At 31.7% G+C, this 16,249-nt stretch overlaps 1 protein-coding gene and 2 pseudogenes across 1 annotated transcript in view; 2 read left to right on the top strand and 1 right to left on the bottom strand.

The window, feature by feature from the left end:
* WDR36 (WD repeat domain 36) overlaps positions 1-16,249 on the bottom strand; it is a 37,940-nt gene that overhangs the window by 11,493 nt on the left and 10,198 nt on the right. Inside the window, exons 7-16 of the mRNA XM_011365156.2 lie at positions 15,949-16,081; positions 15,504-15,679; positions 15,087-15,207; positions 14,534-14,599; positions 13,349-13,435; positions 12,123-12,268; positions 7,849-7,963; positions 7,205-7,370; positions 6,888-6,996; positions 4,562-4,641 (exon numbers count right to left, since the gene is read on the bottom strand). Of these exons, the coding sequence (XP_011363458.1) occupies positions 4,562-4,641; positions 6,888-6,996; positions 7,205-7,370; positions 7,849-7,963; positions 12,123-12,268; positions 13,349-13,435; positions 14,534-14,599; positions 15,087-15,207; positions 15,504-15,679; positions 15,949-16,081 (1,199 nt within the window). The remainder of the gene's footprint in view (positions 1-4,561; positions 4,642-6,887; positions 6,997-7,204; positions 7,371-7,848; positions 7,964-12,122; positions 12,269-13,348; positions 13,436-14,533; positions 14,600-15,086; positions 15,208-15,503; positions 15,680-15,948; positions 16,082-16,249) is intronic.
* LOC111743033 lies at positions 92-4,541 on the top strand (annotated as a pseudogene).
* LOC111743058 lies at positions 6,484-6,602 on the top strand (annotated as a pseudogene).

The following is a 16,249-nucleotide window of genomic DNA, read 5'->3' as shown; positions in this document are numbered from 1 at the left end:
TACATTATCCATGGGAGGGCACAGCAAAATGACTGAAATTCAGAATCAACATTAAATAAAACATTTCAAGAACAAAATAATAGCAGTTTTCTTTCTTTTTTTTTCCTTTTTCCTTTTTTTTTTTTTTAGTATTCCATGCTAGGAAGTACTTTGAGCACTTGAGTCTATTAATTTAATCCTCACGACCCTATGAAGCAGATTCGTCCTTTCTATAAAGATCAGAAAAATGAGGCCCAATAAGATTTAAAAACTCACTCAAGGTAGAAAGCAACTGAGCCAGGACTGTCACTCAAGCAGTCTACACTCTTAATCACTATAAACTCAGTAAAATCACTACTGAAGCTAAAGGTAAAACAAACAGCTTGATAGCACATACACGCCCTGGGGATGTCTACACTGGTGACTCATGGTACACACTCTGAGCAGCTCAAATGTAAATGAAGACTCTCTAGTAGAGTTGCTAAGTGACTTGTCCATGATGAAATCTCTCTCAATTTGTTCAGAGAATGATTAACAATGTAAACCTTAAGTAAAGAATGTAAGATAGGAAGACAAGACAAAACTAGGAGCACTGGAAACAAACACATACCAAAGTGTCCTTAGGACAATGACAGCTGTTTAATTCTCAGTTATGGGGGAAACAGTGAGTAATAAACCTGTCTGATTTCTGCTCAAACCTACTCTAGAAGCTCACAAGAATGGCTTCTCTTGGGGATCCAGAGAATCGGAAAAAAGAATATACTGGTAAACACTTATTATAGACCAGAGACTGTTAAATTATTTGTTAATACATTTAATCTAAAAAATCCAATATATAAAGATGCTATCCCAATATGTAAAGATGACAATTAAAATTAATAGAGCAATTTCAGATCTTACCATTTCTTGTCATAATATTTGTTCATTGAAAGTGTAAGCATGTGAGGGGTGAAACTTTCTAACATGTTTACAATTTGTTAAAAAACAGAATCTACTGTTTGAGCAAATTTATTTTATGTGATACTATAATTGTTGTGTCAAATTTATTATGCAACTTGATTCCACAGCTGCTGTGTGGGTAGAATGCTCTTCCATTATGTAAAAGCCTCAAATTGAGGAAGGTGGTTTTCACATACACAGCATATTTTACACACATTAGTTCATAAAGCATAAGTGTGTATGCAGGCCCAACCCCAGACTACCATATAGTGTCCTGCTAATCTCAGAGAATGAAAAATCCCATATAAGTTACATATATTTTGAGAGAAATTCCCATTCTAAGAAATCAGGTTTTCAAACACAAAGCCCTGCACATATCAGTAACACTCAGTAAATCATTTCTGATTATAATCTGAACAAATGTAGACAGTATGTAAAGTGATAGCATCGCTTTATACAGAAATCTAATAAATAGAACATAGGGATGGTTTTACCTCGGTGAGAAATGCAAAACAATGTTCTATTCTAATTATTCTCATGTAATACTTCTCAGAAAGCAGTGGTGAGAGAACAAAATGCAAAATTCTATTAAAACTATTTAATTTTATATTTTTCTCATCCCCAAAGAGTTCAATCTTAACTTCCAATAGACTGAAAACAATCAGAAATAAAAGGTGGTAGTGGTTAGGAATAATGGATAATTTCAAGGATACAAAATTTCAACTCTGCTTTTCCGAAAACCCTATAAACACAAGAATGTTCTGCAGTTTAAAACAACTTTACAATTTCAGTTCCAATATCCTGCCCAGCAAAGAAGAAATTAGTCAAAATGATGCCTGGAGGTTTAAATGAAGCCAAATCTGCCATTCTGGAAATCTAGGAGATTGCTAATGAGGTTAAACCACAGCTTGAAGGAAAAATAAATGAGAATTATGATGAATTTGAAGCTGTAGAATACAAAACTCAAGTGGCTGCTAGAATAAATTACTATAAGTAATTAAGGTAGGAGTAGGTCATACTTATTATATTCACATGAAAATATTCAAAGCTCTTCCTCAACAAAATCAGTCTTTGACACTTACTGGTTATCAGAATGACAAAAGCAAGACAATGAGCTGATAAGCTTTTAGTAGCATGTTCCAAAAGTACTCTGATTCCTTTGCCTGGCTACTGATTAATGATTTCTGCTAATAAATGTAACTATCAAAAAAGAAACTTAAAAATTTTTTTTTTTTTTTTTTACAGGAAATAGTTTAGTACCTATGCAATTTGTTTTAGGTAGGCACAATTCCAGATGGATACATCTGTATGTTACCACACCCAAAGGTTTACTCATAAATAGCTTCACTTTTCAGGCTATGTAATGAGTATATTTATTCTCTAAATATTTAACATGTTACATAAATGACAAAGCTGCTTACTGAAGAAAGAACTCGGAATCTCCAAAGGTTGCCTGCCATATTAATTATGGCTGAAAAACCAGGGGAACCAAAAACCCCAACAGTTATACATGGTTGTATGATAAAATACTGATCCTCACTTATCTTCTGCATCAAGAAAATCAGTTCATCCTTATAACATATGACACAACCTGAGCTAGGCTGATACCACAACTGTTGAGAAATCTGTTTCTTTCTCCTATGCTTACTGCAGCAAAATGTCATTTTCAAAACTATGCTACCTTAGGCAAATCACTTAACTTCTCTTTGAGCCTCCATTTCCTCATTTATAAAATAGGACTAATAACGGTAATAATACCTACAGCCATTAGGATATGAGGGAAGATGAAAAATAAAAGCACATAAAGTGCCTAGCAGCTCATGGTGAATGTTAGCTTAGTTGTAATTAGGCAGCAGCAGTTGTATGATATTGCTTTTCAAGCTTTCTCATTCATTCCACTCTAAATCTTAACCAAAGTAGTACTTATTTTTGTCTTTATTAAAAATATACTTTGGTTCAATCGATGTAGATATTATTGCATTTTCTTTTAACAATCCCTGTGACTCATTTCTTGCTCTTATGTTTCTCCCAGCTTCGTGCCTCTGTATTCACTTAAAATTGCCTCAGTGTTCACCTAAAAATAAGATAGAAGAGTTGAAAATCTACCAAATTTAAATCTGTTCAACTTTTTACTAAAATAAGAAATTCAGCAAAAAGGCTAATGCTGAGTCAGTGACTGGTAGCTTTGAATGCTTTCAGATCCTAATTTTTCTATTCCAAAGATAAACTTGCCACTTTAAAGAAATATTTTGCAACTTAGTACTATTGAACATTAACTTATCTCTCCCATCCTATGTGAACTAAGACTACTAAAAAGGAAAATGAAAAAGGCATTATGTCGACTCTATTACTTGTACAACTTTCCTACTGTAATTAAAGCAATTCAAATTATAATGTTCCTTTTTAGAAAACAGCAAAAGTCTAAGAAGCAACAGACTACCAATATTCTAATGACTTTTAAAAAAGGTTATTTAAAAATTAAGAAAGTACCAACTTTAGGTGAACTTTTAAAGTCGGAGGACACAGCCAACTAAATAGATTTTACTTTACTCAATTTTAAGTGAAAAAGAGTACACCTGTGGAAAAATTCCCAAGTCATGAGAGCTAGAAACATTAGCAACACTTTTGTTTTGCATATTCCAAATCTGGTGTGTATGATGGATGAATGGCTGTGCCTCATTCCTATATCAAACTTGAAGGGAAATGAGTACATCAGGGTTTTTCCTTTCTAAAGGTCAAATTGCTTTTAGGTATGAGCTTATCCAATTTCTCAGAAGAGTATGTAGAATTGGACAGAGCTTAATTTGGAAATATTTCAGAAGATTAAAAAGTACCATCTTCCTTCTCATTTTTCTCACCAATGTCTTTCCTTATGGTATATTCCTGTTAAATTAGATACTTTGCTATTCCCAATACTCCTTTTACAGTTAATTTAAACAAGTCTATGTTAAGTGATACGATTTTAAATAGTGTCTATTCTTACATAATTTTTAACTACAAGCTCGCTCTTGCTTGCTTGCCTGCGTGCTCTCTCTCCCTACTGCCATGCATGTGCACGTGGTCTCCACTGTTCATATTATTTAACAGAATTAGATAATCTTTTCTCTTCAAGTGCTGTTTTAGTAGCAAGTTTGAATCTATGAAATAGATTTCTGAACACTGCTGGGTTTTACCCAAATCTTAAGTCACACGTTTTCATTACTTGAAAGTATCTAAAATGTTTTCTTTCAAGAATTATGTTAGAGACAAAAAATATATAATATACATAAAATTAGGACTTTTGACCTTTTTAACTAAATTCAATATGAACAAAACGAACAAAAAACCTTAAAAAGTTTGCAGTCCTAAAGTCTGAGCTGTATTTTGAAGTATCAAAAAGGCCAAATGAGTTTTTTTAAGGTTTATGCATCTCACTTCTGTATCTCAATTTTGCAGGAACAGAAAACCTAAGAGAGATTCCATTTTCCTCATTCTTATTTTTTATGGTACTACTCTCTGTCGTTTAAGAGATCAAAAACACTCCAAGGATAAAATACTCTCAAGTTAGAAAAATCCCTGAATACATTCATATTCAAAGAAGCAGGTAAAAGACAATGACTGAGAAATCTTCTGATAGAGATTAGGGATTTAAAAACAAACTCACCACCCAGAAGGAAGGTCCCAAGTTCTAACAGAGCAATCCATTGAAGCACTTATTAACCAACGACCATCTGGACTGAAAGTCTTTAAATTAAAAAAAAAAAAAAAAAAAAAAGGACACAAATATAATTTATGTGTACATGTATGTATGCTTGTGTCTATATTTTTAGCAGCTTAGAAAATGCAAGAAATGAAATGATGCAGCTTCATGAAAAATTATGGTTGAATAAAATTTAGTCTGCCTTCTTTCATATAAAAGAAAATACTATTTCTTACATACCACTGATTTGGATACAGATAAGGAATAAGTTTATACATGAATTATAAAAAGTTTTAAAAATTAACAATATCAACTATTTAAAAATTTTTACTCCAGTATATCTTAAATTTATTTATAGACAATTAAACTGACTAGAAATCATTTTTAACATAAAACTGCTATTCTGAGAATATTCAATTAGAAATACTTTGTCAGCCTAATTTTGGCTATAAAGCATCTGCAAAAGCAACAAAAACCACATTTTCTTGAAAAGAATCTATGTTAAGCTAACTTTCTAAGAATTAATCCAAAATGATTTTGAAGACAAGAATGCAAATTCTCTTAAAATATTCAAGTTACTAAAGAAGTCCTTCTACTTTTACTTGTAGCTTCCTTAATCGTTTTACTTCCAAAATGTAATTTAAAACTACAAGGTTTCAAAATAAATTTAAGCAATAAACTATCCAGGCTACTTTAAAGAAGTTACATTTTTTTCTATCAATAAAAATGAATAAATAATAGCTCTTCTTGCCTGTAGCAAATAGGTGTTGTGAGCTTAAGCAGATCAGATGTGTAAGAATATCTAAAAGAGAAATCTTTAAAGCTTATAATGGCAGTATGATAGTTCATCCAGGAAGCTAAGTATACCACAGGAATCATGACTATCTATATTAGCAAAAGGTACTGGGATAAGTGAACTCTAATTTGTTCATCAGGTTGCAGTAATACTGTAGAAACTCAAAACTTAAGGTATGGAGAGCTCAATTTACAAGACAGTACAGATATTAAAAGATAGGAAAAGTGACTCTAATAGGTAAAGTCATGTTATAAACGTTCACAGATTTAATTAAACAGGAGTGATGTATTACTTAGTCAGAGAAACTCAAAACATACAAATTGAAAATGAAGTTTGAAAAGGAAACAGGAAGAGCAAGATGGCACTGACAGATGTTTTCAAAGATGCCATTTCATTAAATTATCCCACTCCCACCCTCACTTCTCTAGATACTGTCACAACAAATTTTGTTGATGGGTAGTTCTGCCAATCTCCTATCTGCAGCACAACACTATTTCCGGACCATTTTTTCCTCTGTTTTTAAGGAAATGAGTAAACGTTGTAAATTCTGATTTTGGTATGAGAACTAATAAGTTAAAGTAGCTATTGGGATTGCTGCTTAGTAGCCAGAATTTTCTTTTAATTTTTGTTTTCAAATAAATCAAGGATATCTGCAACTGATATGAAATGACAATATATACTTAATACAGTCCTCTACAGGCACTTTTTAAATTAGAGCACCTCTTACTATATCATATATCCCACAAAAAGAACATAATGGAAAGCTAAAACACATTATTAATTAACAATTTTGGAGTTAAGATATATAAACTTTAGAATAACATGAAACTAGAATAAACCAGATACCAGATAGTCCAGGTATCCTAGTAGTAATTCATTATGCATGTAGAAATAGAGAAATGAGTTCTCTTAGCCTAGTTTAGTATTAAGTCAAAAATGATATATTTCAATGAATCATTCATTCCCCAAAGTATATTTCGGTCTTGTTTAGAGGTTAAGAGAAAAAGGTAAATTCTAAGATTTACATTTTAATCTGACAGTATTAACTTTCCTGAGAAACATTAAACTTCTTTTAATTCTACATTTTCTTGTCTATGGCCATGCCACCCTGAACAAGCCCGATCCTGTCTGATCTCGGAAGCTAAGTAGGGTTGGGCCTGGTTAGTACTTGGATGGGAGACCACATAGGAAGACCAAGTCCTGTAGGCGTAAAAAATAAAAAATAAGGGATTATAAGCTGACAATGTCCTTGCAATCTGTGAGGTCAACTAAGGCTTGCTTCGCTTAAAAAAATAATAATAATAATAATTCTACATTTTCTTTAAAATTCTCTTTGAAAATTAGTCTCCAAATTATTTATTTTAAACATTTCCTCATATGATGAGTAGTTTAATGCTATTAAAAAACAACAGTGTACATTATTTGAGCATTTTTAACCTAAACAGAAGTAGAAATGACTCAAGTTTTGCTTTAAACATCTAAAGTTTGTTTTACCATGTCATTTATTTGGCCTTGGTGTCCAGAAAACTCTCTGACAATCTTCCTGGTTTCTATGTCCAGAACACTAATGGAGAAGTCATCCAAGGCGAGTCCCAGAATGCCACTAGCAAGATAAATGCACCAGTTTAATAAACAAACAAAACCTTGAACAAAAATCTCATAGTCATTTTAATTTTTAAAATCAAATAATACCTTTGGGGAAATTAAACAAAATGCTGTTCCTTTATATTCAAATTCTGAGTTTTCCCCACTTGGTAAATTATATACTTTACTTAAATTAAGTAAAGTATCAGTAAAAAAAAAAACTTTACCTGTCTCTATGTAGCAGCATCATATTTGGAGTTGAACTGAGGCTTATAGAATGGATTAAAATTTTGTTTTTAAAGTTCCAGAACTTGAGTAATCCTTCACTACCAGTTGTAACTGTCAATTGGTTTAATCCATCCACTGCAACACCTCTAACAGACCCTTTATGAGCTTTAAAACATATGTTAAAAGAAAAAAAGAAATAATAATTGACATTGCTTCTCTGAATATTAGAGTGATTCCTTCATTTAAATATATAAGTTCCCACTATTTACCTTCCCTAAAATCTTGAAATTTATCTGGATTTTAGGGAGCAGGGAGATTATACTGCTTGAATAAAACCAAAGTCTAACAGGTTAATGCCACAAAGACTTCAAAAACTACTTATGATTTCCTGCTTAAAGCACAAATTTTAATTTGTATAATGACTTTATCCTAACATATCCATGACTTCATTCTCTTTGAGTATTTCAACATGCTGTTTATAATAAATGTAACGGCAGTATCTGTCATATAGGGTTGATGATAACCCATCTACAACTTTTGCAAAATGGCTGGAGCTCAAGAATTTAATAAATGTGAGTGACAGTTATTAGCCTTGTATCTATCTATATTGCTTTTTCCCAAATAAGAAAAAAAAATTCAATACCTTGATCCTTGCCAAAACTTCCTCGATGTATACCAGACTGCATGTTATACACATCTACAGTTCCTGATGAGAGACCAATTATAGCAAAATTTCCACAAGAAGTTATGTCCACTGCCTTAGAAAAAAAAAAATTTAAACAAAAATGACATTATAAAATAACTAACATTTTATTGCACTTTATAGTTTCCAAAGTATTTTTTAATTTACTAATTATCTTACTTTTTAAAAAAGCATGATAAATGAATTGCTTCATCAATTTTCTTAAATTTGAGTATATAAGAAATATCTACTTGATTCTATCTCCATTCTCTAGGAGGAATGAAGAAATTATTATGAGACAATAAAACATAAGTGAAGTTAACTGAAATTTACAAAGTCAGGCCTTCAAATTTTAATTTATTCAGAACAGTGCTAAAGTCAAAGCATTCCACTGCCTAATTACTTTACTTTTGAAATTGCTTCTACAGCTGATATAAAACTGAAAACACAGAATGTCCAATGAAAAAGCCCAAAACATTTTAATTATGACATATTAGAAAGGAAGCCCATAAAATATTACATGGAAAACATTTAGTTTATAAACAGTTTCTATAAAATAAACTCATAATTTAATACTTAGAGTGTCAACATTGTATTAATGAGATGTCTTTTTTCCTATGTTAAAAACATGAGACTGGGTATGTATTGGGTCATGGCCAGAGATATCCCTGATTACCACTGTGTCAGTCAGATGTCATCCACCCAAGAGAAAATTCAAACAACTATTGAATTTATGCCTAAAGAAATCGATAACTTCTAAGATCTAAAAGAAAATATTTAATAGAGGATATTTAACTGCAAAGCAGCATAAAACTGATATACCACCACCTGAATCAAGACATATTTACATAGTATTCACATAAGTATGTTCCACTTACATATATTTTTCTAGGTAATTATTACAGTTTATTCCTCAAAAAAAATTTTACATAGGAAATTATGGACTAATCTTAAAAAGCTAATTCTATCTTCCTAAATAGAACATAAACATAATCTTACCTATTTTGAATAACGTATAAATGTTTATGCTATGTTGTATAGTTATGCTATCAGGAACTAATGGAGATACTAAGCTATAACCTACAAGTAATAAAGACTCCTGATGGCCTTGCTATACTTTTTGTAACTTGCATTTATTTTAATAAGATTTATTAGTGTGCCTGCTTCTGGCAATCTTCTTTTCTAATTGATTCACTCTAATCTCTTATCAAAGATGGGACAGGCAAAGCAAAAATGAATAAGCTGAGGGCATTACCATTGAATAACAAATTGTACTTTGGTCCATGGGCTCTCTGATAAAGACTTTTGTTTATTACTTTCTGGTCACTGGCTTTGTTCTAGGTAGTTGAGTTTGCCAGACAAATGACTCAGCACCAGTTAAGTACCACTGTATATACATATACTAAATATCTATGAGTGATCACTATAGGCTGTGAATTAAGAAATAGATCTTAAATTGAATGGTCCTGGTTCAAATCCCAACTCTGCTATTCACTAGCTTTATTGACCTCAGGCATATTATTCATTACATTAAACCTCAGTTTTGTCACCTATAAAAAGAGGCTAACAATAAACCATACTGTAAGATTATTGTGAGGATAAAATAATACATGCTAGACAGAAAGCCTGGAACAAAGTAAGCATACAAAAAACAGTTAGCTATAATTATCATTACTACTACTGCCACTACTACAGCTACTCAAAACTGTGCAGGTAAACTTAAGATGCTCAAGATAAAATCTCTATGGTTTAGAAAATAGTATAAAAGTTTAAGGCTGGATTTTTGTACTAGAGAATAGAACATATATAATTACAAAGAAATCTGTAAAATGTAAAGTTATACTTTTAATAAGCATTTTCAAAATTCTAGCTGCCTCCTTTTGCAGAAATTGATGAACTGATCCTAAAATTAATAAGGAAATGCAAGGGACCAGAATAGCCAAAACAATTTTGGAAAAAGAAGAAAAAAAATCTTCTTGAATTCAAACCTTACTACCAAGTAAAAGGTACCCTAATAAAGACACTGTGGTACTAGCATAAAGACAGACACATAGAAAAATAAAAGAGAACTGAGAGTACAGAAATAAACCTTCATATTTATGTCAAATAATTTTTGGCAAGCATGCCATGACCATTCGATGAGGAAAGAAAAATCTTTTCAACAAATGATGCTGAACAGCTACATATCAAATGCAAAATAATGAACTTTGGACCCCTACATCACACCATACACAAAAACTAGCTCAGAAAGAATTACAGACCAAAATTTAAGAGCTAAAACTATGAACTTGTTAGAAAAATACACAAGAGTAAATCTTCTTGGCCTTGGGTTAGGCAGTGATTTTTCAAAACCACAAGCAATTAAATAAAAAAAAAATAGGTTGGATTTCATCAAAATTAAAAACTATTTGGCAGAAAATGATATCAACAAGAAAATGAAATGATGGTCCACAGAATGGAAGAAAATATATGCAAATCACATTTCTGATAAGGAACTTGTATCTATATTATACAAAAAGCTATTACAACTCATTAATAAAAAAATAATCCCACTAAATAAATAAGGGGCAAAGGATTTAGATAAACATTTCTCTAAGGAAGATAAAAAACAGCCAATAAGCACATAAAAAGATGCTCATCAAGTCATTGATACAAATCAAAACTATAATGAGATTACCACTTCATACACACTAGAATGGCACTAATCAAAAAAACAGAAGAGCCCAACTGGAGGAGTAAAGGAGAGAGAAGAGCTGAGAGAGAGACAGAGAGTCAGAGAGTCAGAGAGTCAGATAGACAGAGAGACAGAGAGAAAGGGACGATGCAAAAATAGATTACAAATGTAGGAGAAAATATAGCTCAAGGAACAGAAGAAATTGCTCACAATATGGCATTAGATGATTTTTTGTTATTGTAAATTGTGTATTTTCATATATTTCATAATTGTTTGTTGCTACTATATAACAATACAAAGTTGAACATTAAAAAAAAAAAAAAAAAACCCAGAAGATCACAGGTACTGGCTTGGATATACAGAAATTGGAACTCTCATGTATTCATGGTGGGAATGTAAAATGGTGCAGCCACTTTGGAAAACAGTTGGCAGTTCCTCAAAAATGTTAAACACAGAGCTATGTTATGACCTAACAATTCCACTCCTAGCTAATGATGCAGACAAACAAAAACATGTCCACATAAAGACCTGTGCCCTGATGTTCACAGTAGCATTGTTTATAATAGCCCAAAAGCAGAAACAATACAAATGTCCATCAACTGATCAACGGCTAACCAAAATGTGATTTACACACAAAATGGAATATTATTCAAAATAAAAGATATGAAGTATAAATACATGGTTGCCTAGGCTAGGGAGATGGGAAAGGGGGAAAGTGAGAGAATAGGGGCAGCTGCTAATAGGTAGAGTTCCTTTTTGGAGTGACGAGAATGTTCTAAAATTAAATTGATAAGATTTTGGTGATGACTGTACAATTAATTCTTTGAATATACTAAAAACCACTGACTTATACACTTTAAATGAGTGAATTATATCTCAATAAAACTTTAAGAAAAAGCAAGGCAACACTTCTGTAAACCAAATTTGAAATCTTTCTTTGTATCTTAAAACCTGAACCTAATACAAGGAAACTTAAATATTAACAAAAGAAAACAAAAATAAAATTTCAAAAGATGAGTAAGAACTTATAAGTAAACACTGGCATTTAAAAGCTACATTTAAAAAAGGCTTAGACAGAATTCAATCAGAATTTCTCTAAAAGGCACTTTTCACAAAAGACAAATATAAAAAAATGAGAAAAAAAGAGCTAATACTACTCATTAACTCATTAAATATTTAGCTAAATCTTATTCCTGTAGTAAAAAAATCAAGGAAGAAAGGAAATAAAGGAAGAATCCTTCAGATTCACATTCATTGACTATAGTACTGTATACTCAACATAATTCAGGTGAGAATGTATACTGATAAATACTGAAATTATCTTCAAAAGGTGTTCTGAGTAATCCTATATTAATTAGAAAATTGAAATAACCAATATACTACATCTGATTAAGCAAAGCTTAATTCAAATAATTACTTGCACATAGGAAAACGTAACAATATTTCAAAATTTTAAACTATGTGCTTTCAATCAATATTATCATTAATAAACATGAGTATAATGAGATTACCACAGAACAGTTTTAAGGGAGAAAATACTCTTATAAATAAGCTCACTTACTGTTGCAGTTATGTCATCTTTCTTCAGCTCTTTTGGCTTGAGAAAGTAAGTGCCTATTGTAGATCTCTGATAGTTCCAAGTTGAACAAGATAGTTTACCTTGATGGCAGGCAATGATACCATCCCAGTCACTCTCACGAGCTTCCTCTAAAACATAATTAAAATCATATATTGAATTGCTTTTCATTCTCTCATTAATTCATCTATTATTTATTAAGCATCTAATATTCCATGTTATCATCAAGCACTAAGGAAACAATTATAAACAAGTAATTCTTGATAGCAATGAGCTTCCAATCAAACAAGATTCTAATAAGAAATTATGATAAAGTATGATAGTGTCTTATAAGAGCACTCAGGAAGAGTTTGCTAAGAAATGTGTAGAGAGTAATAAATGGCTCCCTGAAAGAAGAGTAAAACAGCAGTAATCAGCTAGGGGGTGGGGTACACATGGCCCTAGAGTGACTTGAACAAAATTACAAAATTAAGCATAGCAAGTAAGTGAAGCATTTTCATGAGAAGGGACAACTGGGGCAATGTTACAAAGTGTCTTGAAAGCTATGTTAAGGAGAGTTCACCCTGAAGGTAATAAAGGGCCACTGAAAGATTTTTAAGACGATGAGTAATATGCTTTACATGTTTTAAAAAGACCAATCAGTTTCTAAGATAAAAAAACAGACAGGAAGGTGGTTAAAGTTAAAAAAAAAAAAGCCATCAGGTTGTTATAACCACCCTGAAGTATAAAAATGGTGTCTATACAGTTATTTCTATGACAGTTTTCATTCAACAATCCCATCACTTATGTTTTTCTTAAAATCACTTCTTTGAATGAAACACTGCTCAAATGACATGATATATACTAAGACCTCAATGTATTTAGATCTTTATTAGTCAGAACTCAATGTTCTCTGATCTTGCTTTTTAACATAAGTGACTTTAATTATACTGCATATGACAATAAACATAAGTGCTATAAAATGAAATATCAAATATTGTTTATTAGTATCTCTTACAGAGAAGAGCAAAGCCTGAAATTAATAGATAACAAGTTCAAATTATAAATAACTCACTTTTAGTCTTCACAAAAGATTAACATGCACTTGGGGTTAACTACTAGATGCTTAATATTTGCAAAAATAGTTATCAAAATGGAGAAAATAAAGAAATACATAGTTAGAAATAAATGACACAGCAGAACTTCTCCAAACACAGTATGAAGTTACTTACCAGCTGCAAACTTTGTGATGGGTGGAAGTCTCACTGACATGGCATTCTGAAGTCCTTTACGTTTGACTCTCTTTCTATTTATTAGTCCTGAGGTTGGGGGAGAGGGGAACATAGCTATGAATATTCTTAATGAACATGTATATAAAAGAAAATTTATTCATTGTCACATAAGTGTAAAGTTCAAGATATTGCCATTTAAGTCAGGAGCAAAATAAAGATGATGTTATTACCACTACTGTTAACAGTTTGTGAAGTTTAGCCTATGTAATTATACCACAAGAAAATAAACTATGAGATATAAATAACTGAAAAAAGATAAAAATATCCTTTTTTGCAGATGATATGATGGTCATACAGTGATGTCAATCAGGAGAAAGCCAAATAATTATTAAAATAATAGTTTCATTAGACCAGACACAGAACAATACAAAAAAATCAGCAAGTTCCCTACAACGCAGCAACATTTACTTTAGAAAATTATGTCAAAGTATGTAAAATACTACTGAATAATCTTAAATATGTAGAATCTACAGGAGGAAAACTAAAAAAAACTTCACTGAGTAAATTAAAAGACAACTTGAATAAGGATATAGCATATTCCTAGATGTGAAAATTCTTAAAGATATCAAATTTCTCCGATTTAATCCTAAGAGAAATTATTCTGGATACTGATTTAAAAATGATCCTGAAATTCACCTGGAAGTATATATCTGCATGAATAACCAGGTCATTAGCTTTAAAAGTAATTGTGAATAAAACTGAAAAACACTTTTTTAGTAAACAAAATATTTCAAATGTTGGAAACCACGGAAAGGGATAAATAAAATGTGCCCTTTTTACAAAAAGATAGGACACTGCTTACTTTGATGCTTTCTCTAAGCTTCCCTCCATCTTTAAAATTCTGCACCCTACAGATGGCTCAGGTTAGACCATCAATGTCTTCTGGGTGGTAGCAGTATATTTTTACCACCCCAGATGTCTAACTCTTTCCAATGACCTCATAGCAGCACCTCAACCACTTCTAGAGCAATACTGATCTTGGTAATCTTACTACCTTTCCATACAAGGGTTTTTTATTTCTTCCAAGAAAGGAGGAGATTTATCAATGAAACCTCTATGTTGTCTCACAGAATCTTGAAACGTTTTTGTGATCAGCAGCTTTTTTTCATCTTGCAAATAACCTACCATGTCCCAAGCTCTTGTTAAATTTTTCATGTATCGTGGAAAATGACTGAAGAGTTCCATCTTGACCTGTTGATATATATAAAAAATGCCTAATCAGGCTTCATCAAAACAATGTACCATCTGCATCAGATCTTTAAACTAGATGCTGTAAAAAGCTTGAAGTTATTGTTTGGGACACTTTAAAAGAAGAGCCGTATTGCAACTACAGTCTTCATTACAGTATTCAATTGTGCACAGAATTCTGTTTATTAAGAACAAAGAATGAGGTACTAATAATTTTCAGCATATCATTAGAATAGGCAAGGGCTACATTTTCAGAATCTGACCATTCTGTCTCTAAGGATTATTAGTAAACAGGATGACACTCCAAATAAAGATAACATCTATAGTATTCAAAAAGAATTGCCTGTTTTCTTTGACTCATTTTATCCAGATTTCCAAATCAAAAAGACATTTGAATCTAAAAATGTGTAAACACCAAACGTATTAAATATTAAGCACTCTGTTCTCAATACTTGCTGAAAAAAACTAACAGAACAAAGGAGAAACTCACTTGCACTAAGAATTTGTTGTCCATTTTGTCCATAATATCTAATTTTGGTAAGAGGAGCACTGTGTCCCATTCTGAATCTCAAAAGCCGGCCTTCACCTGTGGGACCATCAAATATCCATATCTGCCAAGAAATAAAAAGGTAAGGTTCTTCCACAATGTATAAATTGGTCTGAAAGCAGTCAAATCACTTTTAACATAAAATGACTGGCACTGGGAAGTGCTTGAAACTGTAACTCTGTCTCACTTTACCGCAATAATGTAATGTAACCTCCTGTGATTTTTGTTTCAACTGCACCAGTATCTTATCCCACATTCCTTCTATCTTCTAGGTTCCAAAATGATACATTAAAGCAGGCTTGTAATAGTCCAAAGGGTAGGACAGATGAGCCAGAAAGATGATAACAATAGTCATAATACCCTGAGAGCATTGTCAGCACCGTTTGTGACAAGAAGTGGTTCTCTATGGAGAAATGTCAGTCCAGCGATTGCTGTAGAATGTGCATTTCTCATTTGATTGATTAATTTTTTGTCTTCAAGATCCCAGAGTCCAATATGACCACAAGGGCTTCCAGCTGCCATTATTGGATGACCATCTATTATTAAAATAAAATACATTAGCAAAAACATGCAGCATAGAGTAACTAAACAATTCTCTGCTCCATCCTTTTAATCCATAAATACAAAGTTAAAACAGACTATACATCAAGAATCTATCCTTATTCCTTTGGTTCTTCATACTACAGTATTTTGTTCATTTCAGTTAGGTTAAATTACAAGAAAACGTCTATTAAGAAAATTTCTATGAGCTTTAAAGTAATATATTTTAAGTATTAATTAACTCTTATCAAAAATTAAGACTTACCTGTACGAAATGAAATTGAAGTAATAGGGCCCCAGTCTTGACGAAACTTCATTAACGTTTCATCAAACTTAATGTTGTGAATGATAATCTGACCAGACATAAGACCAACAGCAATAACATCCACGGCTGGTGCCTGAAAATTAAATTACTCAACTTTTTAAATCTTCTCAAATAGCTTTAATAATCCTGATTATATGCATCATTACTTAATTGTGTTAGCAAAAGAAATTATGGATTATCTTCCTGAAGGTGGCAAAAAATCAACAAGTATTCCGGCATACTTTAATTGCTATTTCGCTTG

This window comes from Pteropus vampyrus, unplaced genomic scaffold (genome assembly GCF_000151845.1).
Source record: "Pteropus vampyrus isolate Shadow unplaced genomic scaffold, Pvam_2.0 Scaffold106, whole genome shotgun sequence".
Taxonomy (NCBI): Eukaryota; Metazoa; Chordata; class Mammalia; order Chiroptera; family Pteropodidae; genus Pteropus; species Pteropus vampyrus.
Note: the sequence above shows the minus strand (reverse complement) of the source record. Positions and strands in the feature narration are given on the sequence as shown.